This window comes from Agelaius phoeniceus, chromosome 24 (genome assembly GCF_051311805.1).
Source record: "Agelaius phoeniceus isolate bAgePho1 chromosome 24, bAgePho1.hap1, whole genome shotgun sequence".
Classification (NCBI taxonomy): domain Eukaryota; kingdom Metazoa; phylum Chordata; class Aves; order Passeriformes; family Icteridae; genus Agelaius; species Agelaius phoeniceus.
In genome coordinates this window covers 1,861,055-1,878,580 of record NC_135288.1, presented here as the reverse complement: position 1 = coordinate 1,878,580, position 17,526 = coordinate 1,861,055, and the positions used below count along the sequence as shown (strand labels likewise).

At 50.0% G+C, this 17,526-nt stretch overlaps 1 protein-coding gene across 3 annotated transcripts in view; it reads left to right on the top strand.

Moving 5' to 3' along the window:
• The window catches only part of PAX7 (paired box 7), a 149,139-nt gene that overhangs the window by 47,270 nt on the left and 84,343 nt on the right, over positions 1–17,526 (top strand). For all 3 annotated transcript variants that reach the window (XM_077190196.1, XM_077190194.1, XM_077190195.1), the window contains exon 5: positions 16,840–17,039. In XM_077190196.1, coding sequence (XP_077046311.1) covers positions 16,840–17,039 — 200 coding nt within the window. The remainder of the gene's footprint in view (positions 1–16,839; positions 17,040–17,526) is intronic.

Here is a 17,526-nt window from a genome sequence, read left to right as displayed (position 1 = left end):
CGGGCAGGGGAGGGGGGAAAACGTGGAGAGAAAGAGAGAGGAGGTGGGAGAAACGCAGGAGGGAAAGTGGAGTTTGTGGTGAGGCAGGAGGGTGTGGATATCCACATATAAATGTATTTCTATATAGAAATCTATTTATAAATATATAGGTATATAGAATGTGTATAGAACATTAATAGTATAGAAAATGAATACCCAAATCAAAGCTCACAGGGGTGCAGCAAGTGGGCAGGGGATAAAAAATCAGATATTCCAAAAATCCTTCCTGAGTTTTGCTGCATCCCTGATTTCCCAGCTGGAGCACGAGGAGAGGGAAGGGAAGAGGTGGCTCAGGGCCACTGGGATCTGTCCCTGGAACTGGGATCTGTCCTTGGAATTGGGATCTCCCCCTGGCACTGGGATCTGTCCCTGGATCTGGGATCTGTCCCTGGAACTGGGATCTGTCCCTGGCACTGGGATCTGTCCCTGGCATTGGGATCTGTCCTTGGAATTGGGATCTGTCCCTGGATCTGGGATCTGTCCTTGGCACTGGGATCTGTCCCTGGATCTGGGATCTGTCCCTAGCACTGGGATCTCCCCTGGCATTGGGATCTGTCCCTGGCACTGGGATCTGTCCCTGGATCTGGGATCTGTCCCTGGCATTGGGATCTGTCCTTGGCACTGGGATCTGTCCCTGGATCTGGGATCTGTCCCTGGCACTGGGATCTGTCCTTGGCACTGGGATCTGTCCTTGGAATTGGGATCTGTCCCTGGATCTGGGATCTGTCCCTGGGATCTGTCCCTGGGATCTGTCCCTGGCATTGGGATCTGTCTCTGGCATTGGGATCTGTCCCTGGCACTGGGATCTGTCCCTGGATCAGGGATCTGTCCTTGGAATTGGGATCTGTCCCTGGCACTGGGATCTGTCCCTGGATCTGGGATCTGTCCCTGGATATGGGATCTCCCTGGAATCAGAATCTGTCCCTGGCACTGGGATCTGTCTCTGGATCTGGGATCTGTCCCTGGCATTGGGATCTGTCCCTGGCATTGGGATCTGTCCCTGTATTAGGGATCTCTCCCTGGATTAGGGATCTGGGAAAACAGGGAAAACAGGCAGGGCTGGTGTTGAGTTTTTCTCTTCTTTTTTGCTGGGGTCGGGGTGAAATGTGTGATTCGGCATTTCTTGCTTGGATTCAGGTGTTTATCAGTTTTTATCTGTGTTACAGGCTCACAAACTGTGAGTTTAACAGTACTTTAACAAACTAAAAATGGAGCTGTGTCTTTCTCTTTACAAGGCTTTGTAAGGATAAACTGTTTAATTAACAAATGGCCCTTAATTTTTTTAAAATTTAACTTAGGAACTCACTATTTGTGGCTTGTAATGTGGATCTTTTTATCTAATTACACAATATTACTTAAACTTATGAAAAAGAAGGATTAGTTTCTGTCCTAAAACTTCTATCTTGTTTTATATATATTACTATATTCTATAACCTGAAACTCTAAGTTTTCTATTATGTGATATTATACACTTTTATTTAAACTATGCACCAATAACCTCAGTTTTATTATTCCATCTTGGAAGTTTTCTCTATGGCTCCAGGTTAAATGTGGTGTTCTCTTGAGGGTCAGCACAGAAAGTCTGAAATTCTCAGAAACCAGGGTTCCAACAGGCTGGAGCTCAGGGTGGGATCCCAGCCAGCTGGGCACCCCCAGGGTGACCCTGTGTTTGTCCCTGTCCTTGTCCCTGTCCTTGTCCCTGTCCCTGTCCCTGTTCCTGTCCCTGTCCCTGCCCAGGAGTGGCACAGATTGGTGGATCCCAGCCCCAAACTGGAGCTGAGCATCTCCAGGGTGTCCCCGTCCCTGTCCCTGTCCCTGTCTCTGTCCCTGTCCCTGTCTCTGTCCCTGTCCCTCTCCCTGTTCCTATCCCTGTCTCTGTCCCTGTCCCTCTCCCTGTCCCTGTCCCTGTTCCTGTCCTGTCCCTGTCCCTGTCCCTGTCCCTGTCCCTGTCCCTCTCCCTGTTCCTATCCCTGTCCCTGTCCCTGCTCAGGAGTGGCACAGATTGATGGATCCCAGCCCCAAACTGGAGCTGAGCATCTCCAGGGTGTCCCTGTCCCTGTCCTTGTCCCTGTCCCTGTTCCTGTCCTGTCCCTGTCCCTGTCCCTGTTCCTGTTCCTGTCTCTGTTCCTATCCCTGTCCCTGTCTCTGTTCCTGTCCCTGTCCCTGTCCCTGTCCCTGTCCCTGTCCCTGTCCCTGTCCTGTCCCTGCTCAGGAGTGGCACAGATTGATGGATCCCAGCCCCAAACTGGAGCTCAGCATCTCCAAGGTGTCCTTGTCCCTGTCCTGTCCCTGTTCCTGTCCCTGTCCCTCTCCCTGTTCCTATCCCTGTCTCTGTTCCCGTCCCTGTCTCTGTCCCTGTCCCTGTCCCTGTTCCTGTTCCTGTCCCTGTTCCTGTCCCTGTCCCTGCCCAGGAGTGGCACTGATTGGTGAATCCCAGCCCCAAACTGGGGCTGAGCATCCCCAGGGTGTCCCTGTCCCTGTCCTGTCCCTGTTCCTGTCCCTCTCCCTGTTCCTATCCCTGTCCCTGTCTCTGTTCCTGTCCCTGTCCCTGTCCTGTCCCTGCCCAGGAATGGCACAGATTGATGGATCCCAGCCCCAAACTGGAGCTGAGCATCTCCAAGGTGTCCCTGTCCCTGTCCTGTCCCTGTCCCTGTCCCTGTCCCTGTCCCTGTCCCTGCCAGGAGTGGCACAGATTGGTGGATCCCAGCCCCAAACTGGGGCTGAGCATCCCCAGGGTGTCCCTGTCCTTGTCCCTGTCCCTGTCCCTGTCCCTGTCCCTGTTCCTGTCCCTGTTCCTGTCCCTGTACCTGTCCCTCTTCCTGTCCCTGCCCAGGAGTGGCACAGATTGGTGGATCCCAGCCCCAAACTGGGGCTGAGCATCTCCAGGGTGTCCCTGTCCCTGTCCCTGTCCCTGTCCCTGTCCCTGTCCTGTCCCTGCCCAGGAGTGGCACTGATTGATGGATCCCAGCCCCAAACTGGAGCTGAGCATCTCCAGGGTGTCCCTGTCCCTGTTCCTGTTCCTGTCCCTGTCCCTGTCATTGTTCCTGTCCCTGTCCCTGTCCCTGTCCCTGTCCCTGTCCCTGTCCTGTCCCTGCCCAGGAGTGGCACTGATTGGTGAATCCCAGCCCCAAACTGGGGCTGAGGATGAGGAGGAGCAGCCAGGCCCAGCCCACGGAGCTGCCCCAGGGCCCAGAGGAGCCGTGGGGACAGACATGGACAGGGAATGTCCCCTCTGCTCCTTCCCCCTGATGTCCCAAACCCCGGTGACACAGCCACGCTGGTCCCTTGGGCCTGGCAGTGTCCCCTGCAGGCTGGGATCAGATCCCTGTAAATCCAGGGGTTATCTGAGATTGGATCCCTGTAAATCCAGGGATTCCCTGGGATCAGATCCCTGTAAATCCAGGGGTTATCTGGGATCATATCCCTGTAAATCCAGGAATTCCCTGGGATCAGATCCCTGTAAATCCAGGGGTTATCTGGGATCATATCCCTGTAAATCCAGGGGTTATCTGGGATCATATCCCTGTAAATCCAGGAATTCCCTGGGATCATATCCCTGTAAATCCAGGGGTTATCTGGGATCAGTTGTCCCACCCCTGCTGCCTTACCCTGTAAATCCAGGGGTTATCCAGGATCACATCCCTGTAAATCCAGGGATTGTCTGGGATGGGATCCCTGTAAATCCAGGGGTTATCTGAGATTGGATCCCTGTAAATCCAGGGGTTATCCAGGATCACATCCCTGTAAATCCAGGGATTGTCTGGGATGGGATCCCTGTAAATCCAGGGGTTATTCAGGATCAGATCTCCCACCTCTGCTGCCCTACCCTGTAAATCCAGGGATTCTCTGGGATCAGATCCCTGTAAATCCAGGGGTTATCTGGGATCAGATCTCCCATCCCTGCTGCCTTACCCTGTAAATTGGATCCCTGTAAATCCAGGGGTTATCTGGGGTTGGATCCCTGTAAATCCAGGGATTATCCAGGATCAGATCAGATCTGATCCCTGTAAATCCAGATACACCTTGGGCAGTCAGAAACCTCCGAGGCTACACCCACAATGGACAATGGGCACGAGTTTTTCAGACAATTATAAATTTTTAACCCCATTTGCATATCAGGGGTTCATGCTCCAATCACAGCTTCAGGTGATGAAGTCATTTACCCCCAGTTTGCTGCCCCCCAGCTCATTTTGTTTGTACTTTTTGGGGCCTGAAAGTGGAGGGTGTCCTTGAGTTTCAGCCCAGAGAGGAATTGTTGTGTCTGAATAAAACAGGAGAACAGCAGCTGGCAGAACAGGCTGTGGAGTTTAGAGTTGGGCACTAATGCAGCACAGGATCTGAAAAATAGAAAAGCTGAAATCCTAAGGCATTGCTCTCCTTCCCTCTGTGAAAAACATGTTGACTCTCCTGTGAAAATGTAAAAAGTTTAATAAAAAACAATAGGAGACAAGGACCATAGAGCAAAGGTTATTACAAATACACTGTTATCTTTGGGGATACTCTTTAAATATTTTTTCTATTGCATCAGTCTGTTGTATATTCATAGACTTCTATGGATAGTAAACATTTTCTCTAAACCAGTTTATATGTTTTAAGGGTTGTTTAACCTGGCTCCTCCTTGGGTTTGGTTTTTAGAGCATGTGGATTCCTTGGCTGTGGTTTTAGTAATTTTTTATCACCTCCAGTTTTTGGGCCTTGGTCCGCCCTGTTTTTGGATGGTGAGTGCTGGTAGTTGGCAGATCTGTAGCAGGTGTCCTCATCCTGTGTTCATTGGATGTTATCCCATCCAAGCAGGCATTTAAAAACAAATATAGTTATTTAACTACTATGTCTAAGCTTAATTAACAACAGAAATAAAAACTATATCTTTATAACAAAGTTACTTTAACACTATGCATATAAAATCGATTTTAATATTTGTGAAAAGCCAATATTATCATATGATCTAATATATTAATATATTATAATATATAATATATGCATATACTATATATTAATATATTGATATATTATCATATATTATAACATATAATTTTATATCATTATATAGATAATATAATTAGAAATAATATATTATATAATTTCATATTATAGAAATAATAGAATCATAAATACTACATATAAACAACATAATAATATAATATAATATAATATAATATAATATAATATAATATAATATAATAATATATAATAATATATTATATAATTTTAATTTATAATATATAAACACTAAAATGTATTGTGATATATTATAATTATATTATAATAATATATATCAATTTATAGAATATATAAATAATAGAATTATAAATTATATATATATAATATCTATTGTATAATATGTATTGTATTATAAAATATGATATCTATAACACCTCCCTCTGTCCGGGCTGGATCCTGCGCCTGCCACAGGCACGAGGCCATGAATATTGAAGTGCCAGAGGGGCCTTTTATGGAGCCCACAGATGTGCCGGGACTCGGGGCCGGCCCCATCACCTCGGGCCGCTTGAAAAGGCCGAACAAAAGCGCGGAGAGAGAGGGCGAGGGGCGGAGGGGGCAGGGAGGCGAGGAGCAGGAAAAAGTTGAAAGCGAAGAAAAGAGGGCCGGAGTTGATGGATATTCCATCTGTTTGTGGCCAGGGCATTCACAAAGGACGCGGCTCCCTGTCTGCCCTCCCTCCCTCCCTCCCTCCCTCCCGGGCTGCCGCCGAACGGTCGGGATGGGTCGGGTTTGTTCCCCTCCGGAAGGGGCAGAAAGTTTTGGGGGTTGTGATGGGTGTGAGGACAGGGCAGTGGGGCAGATCCTCAGGATCAGCCCCGTGGATCCCACTATTCTCTGGGATCCCATCTGGATCAGATCAGCCCCGTGGATCCTGCTGTTCCCACAGGGAGTTTCTGGGATCAGATCAGCCCCATGCATCCCACTGTTCCCACAGGATCCCATCTGGGATCGGATCAGTCCCATGGATCCTGCTGTCCCCACAGGGATCCCACAGGATCCTACCTGGGATCAGATCAGCCCTGTGGATCCCACTGTGTCCACAGGGATCCTCTGGGATCCCATCTGGATCAGATCAGCCCCACGGATCCGGCTATTCCCACAGGATCCCATTTAGGATCAGATCAGCCCCATGGATCCTGCTGTTCCCACAGGGATCCTCTGGGATCCCATCTGGGTCAGACCAGCCCCGTGGATCCCGCTGTCCTCACAGGTATCCTCTGGGATCAGATCAGTCCTGTGGATTCCACTGTTCCCACAGGGATCCTCTGGGATCAGATCAGACCCACGGATCCGTCTATTCCCACAGGATCCCATCTGGATCAGATCAGCCCTGTGGATCCTGCTGTTCCCATAGGGATCCTCTGGGATCAGATCAGTCCCATGGATCCCACTGTTCCCACAGGATCCCATCTGGATCAGATCAGTCCCATGGATCCCACTGTTCCCACAGGATCCCATCTGGGATCCCATCTGGGATCAGATCCCTGTGGATCACAAACTGAGTCTTTAACCAAAGGAAAGCTCTGTCTGGAATATTTTTATATGTTTATTGGGTTATTACCTTATCTAAGCAGGTATTTTAATATAAGTATACTTATATCAGCTATTTAATTAAGCTTAATTAACAACAGAAATAAAAACTATATAACAAAGTCACTTCAACACTACACAAATAAAATCTATTTTAATATTTGTGAAAAGCCAATATTATATTAACAGTGCTGGGAGCAACAAAATCATGGCAGGACAATTCTGCACCGCCTTTTTGGGCTCCTCAAGGCCCCGTTTGCACCTGGATGGGGTTGGTTTGCTCCTGCCTGGGAAAATGAGCTGGGAAGGCTGGGAGAGTTCCAATTCCAGCTTCCAGAGCTGCTGGTGGCAGGCCCAGCTCAGGAGAGGATAAATCCCAATGCCCCCCTGATCCCGGCTCATTCCGTGTTCTCCTGGGGCAGCCTGAAGCTCGGGCTGTGCCATCCCACCTCTCCTGCCCCACAGGCACAGCTTGGGATGGTGGATCCAGGGATTCCTCCATGCCTGAATCCCAAAGATTTCTCCTTCTGTCCCACAGGCGATGCCCAGGGCAGGATCTCAGCTGTAATCATGGGCTGGGCTGGGCTGGGCTGGGTTGACTTGGATTGGCTTGGGTTTAGTTGGATTGAGTTGGGTTGGGTTGGGCTGGGTTGAGTTGGGTTGGGTTTGGTTTGGTTAAGTCTCATTGAGCTGAGTTTTGTTGGGTTGAGTTGAGTTGGGTTGGGTTTGGTTGGGTTAAGTCTCGTTGAGCTGAGTTTTGTTGGGTTGAGTTGAGTTGAGTTGGGTTGGGTTTGGTTGGGTTGAGTCTGGTTGAGCTGAGTTTTGTTGGGTTGAGTTGAGTTGAGTTGGGTTGGGTTTGGTTGGTTTGAGTCTGGTTGAGCTGAGTTTTGTTGGGTTGAGTTGAGTTGGGTTGGGTTTGGTTGGGTTGAGTCTGGTTGAGCTGAGTTTTGTTGGGTTGAATTGAGTTGGGTTGGGCTGGGCCGGGTTGTGTTGAATTGAGTTGGGTAGGGTTGGGCTGGGTTGCGTTGGCTTGGCTTGAGTTGGGTTGGCTTGGGACCAGCTTAAAATGGATCCAAGTCCATCCTCCTGCCATGGCAGGGACACCTTCCACCATCCCAGGCTGCTCCCAGCCCTGTCCAGCCTGGCCTTGGACACCTCCAGGGATCCAGGGGCAGCCACAGCTGCTCTGGGCACCCTGTGCCAGGGCCTGCCCACCCTCCCAGCCAGGAATTCCTTCCCAATATCCCACCTAAACCCCCCTGTGGCAGTGGGAAGCTGTTCCCTGTGTCCTGTCCCTCCATCCTTTGGCAATTGTCTCTCTCCATCTTTCCCGTGGCTCCTTCAGGCCGGGGAAGGCCACAATGAGGCCACTCCAGAGCTTTGGGACAGTTCAGCCTCCTCTCCAGGCTGAACATTCCCAATTCCCTCAGCCTTTCCCTCCAGGAGAGCTGCTCCGTCCCATTGATCCCTGTGCACCCGGGCTGGGCTGGGTGGAGAGCCCTGGAACAGGGGGGCTCTCACCTGGGGCTGCTCAGATTGTGCTGGCACCTTCCAGGGGGTTTCCCTCCCTCCCTTCCTTCCTTCCTTCCTTCCTTCCTTCCTTCCTTCCTTCCGCCACTTCCGCCACTTCCGCCACTTCCGCCACTTCCGCCACTTCCGCCACTTCCTTCCTCCTTCCCTTCCCTTCCCTTCCCTTCCCTTCCCTTCCCTTCCCTTCCCTTCCCTTCCCTTCCCTTCCCTTCCCTTCCCTTCCCTTCCCTTCCCTTCCCTTCCCTTCCCTTCCCTTCCCTTCCCTCCCTCATCCCATTAAATCTCAGCCACCTCCAGGTGGGATTTATGGAGCATCCCCATGGCTGCAGTATCTTCAGGGGAATTTGCTGCAGCCAAATGCAGCACAAGAGTTGCAGCCATGGCCCAGCTGACCCCAATCCCAGACCATTTGCAGTCCCACTCCATCCCTAATCCTGCTCCATCCCTAATCCCACACCGTCTTCAGTGCCACTCCCTCCCCAATCCCATTTTGTCCCCAATCCCACTTTGTCCCCAGTCCCAATTTGCCCTTAATCCCGTTCCCTCTCCAGTCCCACTCCCTACCCTATCCTACTCCCTCCCCAATCCTGCTCTGTCCCCAGTCCCACTCTATTCCCAGTCCTGCTCCCTCCCCAATCCCATTTCATCCCAAATCCCACTCCTTCCCCAATCCCACTTCATCCCCAGTCCCACTCTGTCCCCAATCCCATTTTGTCCCCAATCCCATTTTGTCCCCAGCCCCACTTCGTCCCCAATCCCGCTCCCTCCCCACCTCTCCCGGTTGGTTTTCAGGGCGGTGCAGCTGGCAGGGAGAGGGAAGGGAAGGGGAGGGGAGGGCAGGGCCGAGGCTGGCGTGCAGCCCCCGCTGCCCTCGCCCCATCCCCGTAATGAATGCGCCCCCACGCCCGGCGCTGCCATCCCGCTCCCAGCACCGGCTGCGGCTCCTTGTGGAGCATCCCGGGCTCAGGCTGAGCCTGGAGGGCCTCGCTGGGGCCGGCTCCTCCTAATCCTGTTGATTAATTTAACTCCAGGGCCAAGAGGAGCCCAGAAGCTGCGGCTGGAGAGGAGGGAGGCGGAGGAGACGGGAATGGGGATGGGGACATGGCCAGGCCCTGACTGCAGACGGCTTTTCCTGGTGCCCTCCTCCAGTTCCAGCCTCCTCCTGCTCCTTCCAAACCCCTCCAAAGGGCTCCTGCTCGTTTTTCCCTAAGCTGAACCCGCAGCTTTCCTCAGGAATGGAGTTCGGGGCTGTAATTCCCACATTTCCTCACTCTGGAATGAGCCCCGGGAAAAGGCCAGGCTTCCCTTTGTCGTCTTTCCCCGCACTGCTCCGGCTGCTCCAGGGGGGTTTATTCCCTTTCCCAGCTCTTCCTGAAGGGGCAGGACTCGGCAGTGCCCCACACAAACCCTCAGCAGGTCCCTCCACAGGGCCACTGCTCCCCTTGCCTCCCAAAAATTGCCCAGACATTGGAATATCCCCCTCGGAGCAGCGGGAAGAGCTTCCCACTGCATCCCTGCTGCCACTCCCAGGATGAAGCCTCTGCCCGCCTTTTATTCCTGAAATTACCATTTCTTTCTAAAAGCAAAGAGATTTGGGCAGTTTGAGTTTTTCATTCCGTGCTGCAGAGCAGTTACTCTGAAAAAGAGATGAAGAAACAATGGAATTGTTTCTAAAAAACCCAAACACAATGGGATGAGCATGAGTCCTGTAACCCACATGTTTTTCTCCTGGCTTTTCCTGCTCTCCTGGCTTTTCCTTCTCTCTTGTTTTCCCTTCTCTTCTGGTTTTCCCTTTTCCCTTTAGTTTTCCCTTTTTCCTTCAGTTTTCCCTTTTCAGTTTTCCCTTTTCCCTTCGTTTTTCCCTTTTCCCTTTATTTTCCCTTTTCCCTTCATTTTTCCCTTTTCCCTTTACTTTTCCCTTTTCCCTTTATTTTCCCTTTTCCCTTCATTTTTCCCTTTCCCTTTACTTTTCCCTTTTCCCTTCAATTTTCCATTTTTTCTTCAGTTTTCCCTTTTCCCTTCAGTTTTCCCTTTTCAGTTTTCCCTTTTCCCTTCATTTTTCCCTTTTCCCTTCATTTTTCCCTTTTCCCTTTACTTTTCCCTTTTCCCTTCAATTTCCCATTTTTTCTTCAGTTTTCCCTTTTCCCTTTAGTTTTCCCCTTTTCCTTCAGTTTTCCCTTTTTCCTTCAGTTTTCCCTTTTCAGTTTTCCCTTTTCCCTTCATTTTTCCCTTTTCCCTTCAGTTTTCCCTTTTCATTTTTCCCTTTTCCCTTTAGTTTTCCCTGTTCCCTGCCTTGTCCTGGGAGGTTTTCCCCTCTGCTCACTCCCAGCTCCGCTTTTCCCGTTAATCTTTCCCAGGATGAGCTCCCGGTGGAGCTGCTGCCGGCCAGCCCGCTGCTTCCCATCCTTCATCCTTCCCACCCAGGGAGGAGCTGCTGGAAATTTCTGTACCTTCCCCTTCGCAGGCTGAGCAAGGCTAAAACACCACCGGTTGTTCCTGAAGGAAAAATCTCTGGAAATTTGGGTGAAAAATTTGCGTGTCCCCCTGCTCCTGCTGCTGGCAGCCACTGCTCACACAGGGATGGGCTGGAAAAAATGAAGGGTTTGAGTTTGGGGTGGATCCCCAGCCTGGGATTCTCCACAGCTTTGGAGAATCCAAAAAAGAATCCACATTCTCTGAAAAAAATTCCTTGGCCCAGGATTTTTCTCCTGGGAAGCTGAAGAGCCTCAGAGAAAAGGAAAACAATTCTTATCTCATTTGCTTCTCCTGTGTTGTGCTCATGTGTGGAATGTGTTTGGAGATTGTTTACCCAAAGGTGATTCCTGTTTCATTGGATTCTGAATCCAATGAAATATTCCTGTTTCATTGGATTCTGCTGTGAGTTGTTTTGACTCTTTGGCCAATCAGGGCCAAGCTGTGTCGAGACTCTGAGTTTTCATTATTATCTTTTTAGCCTTCTGTAAGTGTCCTTTCCGTATTCTTTAGTCAGTATAGTTAGTGTAGTATTCTTTAATATAACATAGCATCATAAAGTAATAAATCAGCCTTCTGAGAGCGTGGAGTCAGATGCATCATTCCTGCCTTCATCAGGGCATTCCCTGCAAACACAACACGGGAGCTTTGGGGAGAACGTGGGAATGGATTGTCCTGGATATTGCAGCTGGTTGGGAACGGGAACGACCTGTGGGGCTGGGAGCTGAGGGAGCTGCTCGTGGGGCGTGCTGGATGTGCCAGGAGCCCATCCCAGCTGGAAAACATTCCCTGTCCTTCCCCACATCCCTGCCTGACAGCAGCAGCTGCTCGGGCTGGGAGCAGCTGTTCCCAGCCATTCCCTGGGAGTTTTCCTCGGTTCCAGCTTTGAGGTCGGGCTCTTGGAGCCGGGCACTTGGCACCGGGAGCTGTGGCTGCTGTTCCCAGCCCTTCCCGGCCCCCGGGGTCACCGGGGTGGGGGGGTGGCTCCCGCTGGCTCTGGCACGGCTGGAAAATGGGGATAACGCCTGGCAGGAGCCGTCAGGAAGCTGGGGGATGGATGGAGAGGCTTATCCTGATCTTGGTATCAGTTATCTCAGCCCTTTTCACCCCAGAATCAGCACCACGGTGGGGACACAGGGTGACAATCCCTTGTCCTCTCCCAAAACCTCATGGACAAATCAGGGATCCTTTAGCGGGAACTGGGGGGGGTATAGAGGATATTTTCACCCCGACAAAGGAGGAAATGACAATTAATTACTTTATTATACTATGTTATTCTATATTATATTACACTATATTACATTACATCTAAACTGAATCTGCCAAGCACTCAACTCTGCACCCAACTGCTCTGAATCTCTGACTGTCAGTGACACTCCTGACACACACACACACCTGGATTCAATTGGTCAGTGAATCAAAATATTCACACCAGAATCCAATTATCAATTCCCTTCAGGTAAACAATCTCCCATGATTGTGAACAAACACAGGAGCACTAAATGAGATAAGAATTGTTTTTTCTTTCTCTGAGGTTCAGAGAATGTGAAACCCAGAAATATTCTTGGGAAGAATTGTGCCTTGCTTTTCTCTGAGAAATGTGGCAACAATGAGGTTTCCCTTCCCAGGTGGAATTTGGCACGGATCCTTTCCCGGGTGGTTTTTGCTGCCCCTGGGAGCTCTGGATCCCTGGAAAGGGATGGGAGGAGCAGCCGAGCTCATTCATGATGGAGCAGCTCCACTGAGGAGCTTCAGGGAATGTGCTGGAGCTTTCCAGATGTGCCTTGGCTCCTCCAAGGCCCAGATGTGCGGGCTCCTACCTGCCCTGCATCATCTGGGGCCCAGATGTGCAGCCCTGCTGTCCTCAAGCACAGATGTTCCTTCTCCTGGAGACCCCTGGAAGTGGACAAATCCCAAAAATCTTGTTTAGAAACAAATTTTGGCGACGCCTGGAAGAACTTGGAAATTTTTTAGGATTTTTTCTTTAGGATCTTTAAAACGTGGGGCAGTTGCTGCCCCTCTGAAGCTGTCAGGGAATTTCTCACTGATTTTGGGGGAAGAAATACAGAAATCTAAGGGTTTGGATCTAAAAGCTGAACATGTTTAAGGCATTTGACGGGATGCCAGAGCCTGAAGGAGGGAAAACCTCTCCAAGGGATGTTTTTCCTCCAGAAACAACCCCTGGAGCAGAGCTCCCCTGGATCCAGCACCTTCTCCGAGGTCCCACAAGCCCCGGGACATAAAAGGAATTTTGTCAGGAATGCAGAGGCTTTTTGTGGTGATCTCAGTACAAACGAGGTGGCCCCGGGGGGATCTGTGCCTCCCAAACCCCCCAGCAGCTGTCGGGAGCCACAGCTGCAGCTCCCAGCACTGCCAAGAAGAAAAGCAGATTTTTGGGTGATGATAATATAGGAGCTGAACAAAAAAGGGGGGAAAAATAGGCTGGAAAACACGGTTAGAGACTTCAGGGAACTTTATGGTCAAGCAGAGTTTATGTAAACCCTGCTTTAATCCTAAATTAGCAAAGGTTCGCCTGAAAGAAAAGGGACTTTGCTGTGAGCACGATTTGGTTCTGGCTCTCAGCGAGGCTGGGTGGTTCCTGTGGAAAACAACAGCCAGGCTCGGGAAGGGAAAAAATCAATTGATGCAGTGAATCCCCTGTTTTCCTGGGAAAGAAGGAAGAGGTGGCAGGGCCAGAGCTGTCCCCAGCTCGGAGGTTTCCTGTGTCACATTGTCCCTTCTCTGCTGCACATTTTGTGGCCTCTCACATTTTTGAGACCCTCCAAAATCAACATCTGCACCCCACAGGGAACCCATAACCCCCACATGGAACATCTCTGGAGCCTGGGATTGCTCCAGGAGAGACAACATTGGAGTTCCAGCTCCTGCAAAAGCTGCTGAGGACCTGGGGGATATCCATGGGGGGCTTTCTGCTTGATCTCCAGCCAAAAATGTGGGGCAAAACTGGGTTTATTTATTCCAGCTGGGTTCACCAGAGCCTCAGGAGGCCGTGCCTGGTGCTGGGATCAAGGCAGGGAGAAGGGAAAGGGAAAAGTCAAGGTGGAGGAATAAGTGACTGATTAAACATTGGGAAAGGACTGGATGGTGCCTGAATTCCGTAGGAAATTTGGGAATTGAAGAGCTGAGTTGTCTCCTGTGGGCAGCTCAACCTCCAGCAGTGCTGAGCTGGAAGGGTTTTTCCCATCTGTAAAAATTCCCAATTGTTCCTCTTTCTTTTCCTTCCTAAGTTTTAAAAACTGAAATCTTCAAGCCCAACCCTTGATAAAACATGGGAGGAAATTGGGCAGCACAAGTCAAAGCATCATTTGTTGACAACATTTCAGTTCTTGCCTTTTTTGGGCCAAAATGGGCAACTCTGAAACAGGAATTTCCTAGGAGAAGTGGAAATTCCTTGAAATAAGCCAAACACTGGCAGTTCTTTTCTCTGTATCAGTTTGAATCAGGGGCTATGGGCTCCCCTTTTCCTGTGAGAAGTTTTGATTTCCCAAGGTTTCGTTTGCAATGTGGGGGGAAATAAATGTAGCAAATGCCATAAACAGCATAAAAAGAGTGGATGTTCTGTCCGTGGGACAGAGAAACTGGAAATTCCTCATCCCTGGAAGCGTCCAAGGCCAGGCTGGACAGGGCTTGGAGCACCCTGGGACAATGGAAGGTGTCCCTGTGGAGGGGTGGAATGGGATGAGATTTAAGGTCCCTCCCAGCCCAAGCCAGTCTGGGATTCCAGGATTGCCATGGATGTGGAATTGAGGGACTGGGATCCCAGGATTGCCATGGATGTGGAATTGAGGGACTGGGATTCCAGGACTTCCATGGGTGTGGAATTGAGGGATTAGGATTCCAGGATTCCCATGGATGTGAAATTGAGGGACTGGGATTCCAGGATTCCTATGGCTGTGGCATTGAGGTACTGGGATTCCAGGATTCCCATGGATGTGGCATTGAGGTACTGGGATTCCAGGTTTCCCATGGATGTGGAATTGAGGGACTGGGATTCCAGGTTTCCCATGGATGTGGAATTGAGGGACTGGGATTCCAGGATTCCTATGGCTATGGGGACAGGGACTGGGATTCCAGGATTCCTATGGCTGTGGCATTGAGGAACTGGGATTCCAGGATTCCCATGGATGTGGCATTGAGGTACTGGGATTCCAGGATTGCCATGGATGTGGAATTGAGGGACTGGGATCCCAGGTTTCCCATGGATGTGGAATTGAGGGACTGGGATCCCAGGATCCCCATGGATGTGGCATTGAGGGACTGGGATTCCAGGATTGTCGTGGATGTGGAATTGAGGGACTGGGATTCCAGGATTCTTATGGCTGTGGGGACAGGGACTGGGATTCCAGGATCCCCATGGATGTGGCATTGAGGTACTGGGATTCCAGGATTCCCATGGATGTGGCATTGAGGGACTGGGATTCCAGGATTCCCATGGATGTGGCATTGAGGGACTCCTTTTCTTAGACACTGAGCAGAAATTCTTCCCTGGAATGGATTTCCCAGAGAAGCTGTGGCTGCCCCAGATCCCTGGAGGTGCCCTGGGATGGTGGGAAGTGGCAGGGGTGGCACTGGGTGGATTTTGAGGCTTTTCCGACCCAAATTAGGTTATTATCCCTGCTGTTAATGAAGGAATGGGACCACTTTTGGGCTAAGAATGATTTATTACTCAGATAAGCATTAGAGGCTGTGAGATTTATGAGAGCAAGTAGCCAGCTACAGCTCAAGAGTTGCCACAAGTCCTTTGTTACAAGACAATCTGTAACTTTTGTAATCTAATGGACAGATGTCACAAAGTTTCTCTTGTTTTTCCAACTTATCCCTTTTATTGAATTTTGCTGTGGGTACTTTTGCCCAATAGGCTGTTGTCACACGTATACACACATTCTAATATATAGAATACATTATATTATATTCTAATATATAGAATATATAGAATATGTAAAACTATATTCTAATATATAGAATATAGTTTTATAGTTATAATATTCTATTAAAAGTTCTAAACTCTTAGCTTACTCTATATAACTACACTCCTACATTATAAAGTCATCATTTTACACTACAATTTCTCACTTACTTAAGGCATATTCTTACAGCTCTAGAAACAGAAGTTTATGATTTTTATACTTAATGTCTGTGTATATTTTTTTACATTAATATAATACACAGCCTTTTCACATTAATCTAATTTGCATTAATCTAATTAATCTATTTTTACATTAATCTAATTAATCTATTTTTACATTAATCTAGTGTACAGCCTTTTTCTAAGGCTGCAGATCAAACCCTTCAGTGTTTGTGGAATTTTCTGGTTTTCCGATTCCCACATCAGAAGATTCCAACATCAGAACATAATTCCAAGCTTCATTTTGCTGACTTTGTTGGGCTCTTTACAGAATTCCCAGGATCACTGGGTGGGAAGAGACCTTCAAGACCATCCAGTCCAACCCAGCCCCAACACCTCAACTAAACCCTGGCACCCAGTGCCACATCCAGGCTTTGTTAAACACACCCAGGGATGGGGACTCCACCACCTCCCTGGGCAGAACATTCCAGAACTTTGTCACACACATCTTTTATGAAAAATCCTTTCCTTAGGATTTTCCCTCCTGAGAAGCTGAGAGGCCTCAGGAACAAAATGTAACCAATGGTTATCTGCTGCTGTGGAGTGCAACAGGTGCAGCTGGGATTGGGCTCATGTGGTTGTTTCTAATGAATGGCCAATCACAGCCAGCTGGCTCAGACTCTCTGTCCGAGACAGAAACTTTTGTTATCATTCTTTCTTTTTCTATTCTTAGCCAGCCTTCTGATGAAATCCTTTCTTCTATTCCTTTAGTATAGTTTTAATATTATATATATAATAAAATAATAAATCAAGCCTTCTGAAACATGGAGTCAGATCCTCGTCTCTTCCCTCATCCTCAAACCCCTGTGACACAGTCACAGAACTTTATCACTGTTTCCATAAAAAACTTTTCCCTGCTATCCAGCCTGTATTTCCCTTGGTGCAGCTCGAGGCTGTGTGCTCTGGTTGTGTCAGTGCTGCTGGAGAAAGAGCCCAGCCCCAGCTGAGCCCAGGCACCTTTCAGGAGCTGTGGGGAGTGATGAGGGCACCCCTGAGTCTCCTTTTCTCCAGGCTGAGCACCCCCAGCTCCCTCAGGGGTTCCTCGCAGGGTTTGTGTTCCAATATTTTTCCCCGTGGGACTGAGCCCCCTCTCCTGATTTCCTCTTCCTCCCTCTCCTCAGGGAACCGCCTGGACGAGGGCTCGGACGTGGAGTCGGAGCCGGACCTGCCGCTGAAGCGGAAGCAGCGCCGCAGCCGCACCACGTTCACGGCGGAGCAGCTGGAGGAGCTGGAGAAGGCCTTCGAGAGGACCCACTACCCCGACATCTACACCCGCGAGGAGCTGGCCCAGCGCACCAAGCTCACCGAGGCCCGCGTGCAGGTAAGGCCCGGCCTAACTGCGCGCGGCCCGGTCTAAGGTCTAAGCCCACACGCTCCCCGGAGTAACCCTGTGCACCCCTGGCTTAACCCTGCACGTTCTGGCTTACTCTGTGCAGCCCAGCCTAATCCTGTGCAGCCCAGCCTAACCCTGCATAGCCCAGCCTAACCCTGTGCACCCCCAGCTTAACCCTGCACGTTCTGGCTTACTCTGTGCAGCCCAGCCCAATCCTGTGCGGCCCAGACTAACCCTGTGCTGCCCAGCCTAACCCTGCACAGCCCAGCCTAACCCTGTGCACCCCCAGCTTAATCCTGCACGTTCTGGCTTACCCTGTGCAGCCCAGCCTAATCCTGCACTCCCCGGCCTAACCCTGCTCAACTCAGCCTAAGCCTGCTCTCCCTGGCCTAACCCTGTGCAGCCCAGCCTAACCCTGCTCTCCCTGGCCTAACCCCACTCTTCCTGGCCTAACCCTGCTCAACCCAACCTAACC